General features: G+C 35.4%; 1 protein-coding gene across 2 annotated transcripts; it reads right to left on the bottom strand.

Annotated features, from left to right (window-relative positions):
• Positions 1-682: 682 nt before the first annotated feature.
• Positions 683-2,887, bottom strand: LOC131437899 (lactoylglutathione lyase). 2 transcript variants are annotated; one of them, XM_058607555.1, is made up of 6 exons: positions 2,802-2,887; positions 2,620-2,725; positions 1,379-1,515; positions 1,233-1,319; positions 1,121-1,163; positions 683-896 (listed from the first exon to the last, which is right to left on the bottom strand). In XM_058607555.1, exons 1-6 carry the CDS (start codon positions 2,840-2,842, stop codon positions 759-761), a joined length of 552 nt encoding a protein of 183 aa, XP_058463538.1. In that variant the 5' UTR covers positions 2,843-2,887; the 3' UTR covers positions 683-758. The 2 variants fall into 2 exon arrangements, with proteins under 2 accessions (XP_058463538.1, XP_058463537.1); XM_058607554.1 differs by having other exon boundaries at positions 683-1,163.
• Between the last annotated feature and the right edge of the window lie 1,091 nt (positions 2,888-3,978).

Genomic DNA, 3,978 nt, shown 5'->3' on the forward strand with positions numbered 1-3,978 from the left:
AAAAAATAAATCACATGAAATTGAAAATTTTCCACTTGATTTAGTTCCGGAACCGGAAGTCGAATCCGGATTAAATGTTATAGCAATTATTAAAGAAATGAATACCTTTTTTCTTTAAATCTTAGTATATGGAAATCGGTTCAGTCGTTTCCGTGAAAATCGAGTGCACATTTTTTATTTAAGTGTTACTCCGGACCGGAAGTCGGATCCAAATTAAGTTCAATAGCAGATTATAGGACCACAAGACCTTTCATTTGAATCTAAGTGAAATGGGAAAATCGGTTCAGCTATATCTGAAAAAATTGAGTGCATTTTTTGCCATTTTTTTGGAGCCGGAAGTCAATGACAGGTTATGGGATCATAAGACCTATCTAAGCTTATGAAAATCGGTTCAACAATCTCCGAGAAAGGTGAGTGCATGTTTTTATTTGTTTTATTTCATTAGCGACTTCAACCGAGTGCATGTTTTTGTTACATACATACACAGAGACTTTCTGTTTCAATAGACTTCGCAGCCAATTCTTAGTATACAGAATCATTGCTAAGAATCCTTCCAGGTCGGGGCTCGAGCAGACGGCTTGTAAGACCAGCGTCCTATGCATTGAACCACCAACCCGACTCTTCAACAAATAGCCAAAACTCTATTTTCCTCGCAGAATATGGTTAGACAAATTAGAAGGTATTCTTTTTGCTGTTGCAAATTTTATTTTATTGTGTACAGCAGCTTATGAAGGCACAGAGCTATACGTCTTTGCTTATTATTGTCTTTGAGACAAATAAATAATATGAAAATTCATTAGTAAAACATACACTGGGTCAGCAACCTGGATATTCCACCTTCCAATCACTGGTTTCAAATTGCTTTTACGTTTAAAACCATATTGATCTTCAAAAAAGAGCCCATCAAACTGACTAAGTCTTACAGTCCCGCAACCTTAATAGGGTTGAAAATCTCAATCCAGTAACCGTCGGGATCCTTAATAAAAGCCAACCCTTTCATGCGACCATCCTCGGGACGTTTCACATATTCCACACCCAGGCGATCAAACCGAGCACATGCCTTATTTACATCTGGTACCATGATTCCTATGTGGCCATAACCGCGTGGTTCTGCATTACCGTTGTGATACTTCTGATCCGGATCGGCCTCTGTGCCCCAGTTGCTAAAATAGACAAAGACTTATAGAACACAAGAACACAAGCTTTGCGAAAGAAAATATTTGCACACTAACTGAGTCAACTCCAAGGTAGCCTTTCGGCTCATGGCCCATTGAATACATTCCTTCCTGTCGGATGGTTGATTGGCGATATCTTCGTAACTGATGAGAATAAATAGTACATAAGCAATTCCATCTTCAAGTTGTACTAATTAACGTACCCCATAAAGTAAAGCGAAAACTGGGCCTCGGGAAAGTCCATCTTGCAGAGTAAGCTCATTCCCAGTACTTCATTGTAAAATGGAATAGAAGCACGTGGATCCTTGATACGGTACATAGTTTGTTGAAACAAGAAATCCTGCAAAATGGAATTCAAACAGAAATCAGGTAAGGTTTATTATTCATTCGATTGTCGTCAATTATCTACATAATTAATGCACAGAAATTTCAAACCTGCTATATCAATTTCAGCGCAGTGACAGATCAGCTCCATGGATTGGAACGTAATGGCTACCGGATCAAGTCCGGCCTCTGAACGAAGCTTATTGGCGAATTTCGTTCCTGTTTGTCATTATGAATTATGTGGCAAACTAAGATATGTCGTTGATAATTATTCAGTTTCCAAGACTAAACACGGAAAGGTGCGAATCAAGAGTAATTGTAATTCTCATCCATATTTTTCTGATAGTAAATTCTATAGTGACTGAGTTATCGACAATATATATAAACAACTTAAATGCATCACAAAAGGTAGTAACGTTGTAATCTTCTTTCAAGTTGCAATGGATTGAACATATTTTAGTAGAAAAACGTTTTCACTTCAGCAAAGTACCAAATATCTTACAACCGAGATTGTAAATTGTAGTAATTAACACAAAAATGCTAGGAAAAAAAACTTTGAAGTCCAATAAAATTCAAATTCGAGGCAATACCCAATCCATTGATTAGAATCGCGCTCACGTTGGTGTAAAGTGAGAACAAATAAACTCGTCTCTGCATCATGAAAACCGGTAGTAGTAACACCTGTAAACACTATGCCAAACGAAAACAAAGAATAATCTGTAATGCATTTTGTGACTATCAAGTGCTCACTCACACATCTATAGATGGAGGTAAAACAAACTTATGCTTCTTTTAATTATATTCTACTATTTGATAACGACGCGCAGTGAGATACGGAAATCTTTTGGTTGTATAGGCAAATAAAAAAGTACAAATGCAACGCAATTATTGGTGACGTAAATAACCACAAAACTTTCAGAGAAATGGACATCGTTCTGAGATTCATTAAAAAAGATTGCTTTAAGTAGCATTTCACAAAAGATAATATAAACTTGGTTAAATGAGTAGACAATTCTTTTCGCATCTGGGAAATGATTGCTATAACAAAGTGTAACCGTGTTTGAATAGATATCACTTAAATATATCACTCTTCCGGTTTCCTATAATATTCCGCACTCACCTTTGTCTCAGCATCGGGAAGTTTTAATAACTCTTTGGCCTCCTTATCCGTTAATCCTTGTGCTTCACCCATTCTGACGACAATACTTTGGCGAACCAGTGATGTACTATTGAAAGAGAAAACAATCAGAAACTATTAATTAGATAACAGAATGCAACACCAAAATTCCGGACTGCACCTACCAGGCACGAAAAAAATACCGACCGGCGCTCACAAGTACCATTCGGCAAATAAGCGATGTGACTTTATGTGTGCCCTGTGCTGTCAAACGAGCTAGCAAGACTGACAAAGAGCATGGTGGGATCAACGTGAGATGCTTGCTTCTCTCAGCGCAACCGAACAACTCGGGTGAGTGAACCATGGTGAGAACGAGGGAGCTACAATGCATAGAAAAGAAGAACGGTTTGTCATGAATAAGATGTTTTAGAAAACAAAAATATTCAGATTGATTAAGGTACGTGTGAAGTGGAGGATTTTTTTTGGGAATTCTTCGAAACACTATGGTTGAACGATAACTATCCAATCAATGGAGTGTCGATACTATTTTGTTGATTTCTTAACATCTAATTACACGCAGAGAAATGGTGTTTGTTCAAAATAACAAATCGGTTAATAGATTTTTAAATTTGTTTTATGTTAATTTCAAGCTAGAATATGATTGTTTCTAATTAAATTTTCCCTTTGATATAAACAATGATCTCTGATAGATGTAAATCAAAATTTTGGTAAAACTAAACGAAAAAAATAATTGTTCCGTCTGATTGTATTGTTGAAATAAATCATCTATTTATTGCATATCAACAGAAGTAGAGTTGACAATGGCTACATTGATTCAATTCTGATTTACCTTTATGTTAAGAACAAATCGGATTCATTTTATCTATGATCTTACCTGTGTAATGATACAACGAAAGTTTATTGTTCAAATGAACCGTATCTGTTTTGTTTCCTATAATAAATGAATGAACAGAAAAGTTTGTACGAGTTCTATAAGTGAAATTTCATTTACCTTTTTTTTAGCTTTCGAACAATCCAAGCGTAAGTATTGATAATTAATAATATTAGGACCTGCATATCATTCCATAACACATTTTCTTCACAACAAATATTTTATGCAGGTCTCTGTTTTGATCGAACTGAGATGGCACCGAATCTTTGAATACTATAAAAATTCATATATCAGGGCTTGATTGTGGTATGTAAATATTTGGAATATTATTAATGTAAGGAATTGGAAAAATATATAAATCGAAGAAAAATGTATCAAAAACAACCCTTAACTGGTAAGTTTAAAAGGTAAAATGTTTTTACCCCCTAATTTATGCTAGGTGCACATAACCAATTTCATATGATTTTACG

Source organism: Malaya genurostris, chromosome 3 (genome assembly GCF_030247185.1).
Source record: "Malaya genurostris strain Urasoe2022 chromosome 3, Malgen_1.1, whole genome shotgun sequence".
NCBI lineage: Eukaryota > Metazoa > Arthropoda > Insecta > Diptera > Culicidae > Malaya > Malaya genurostris.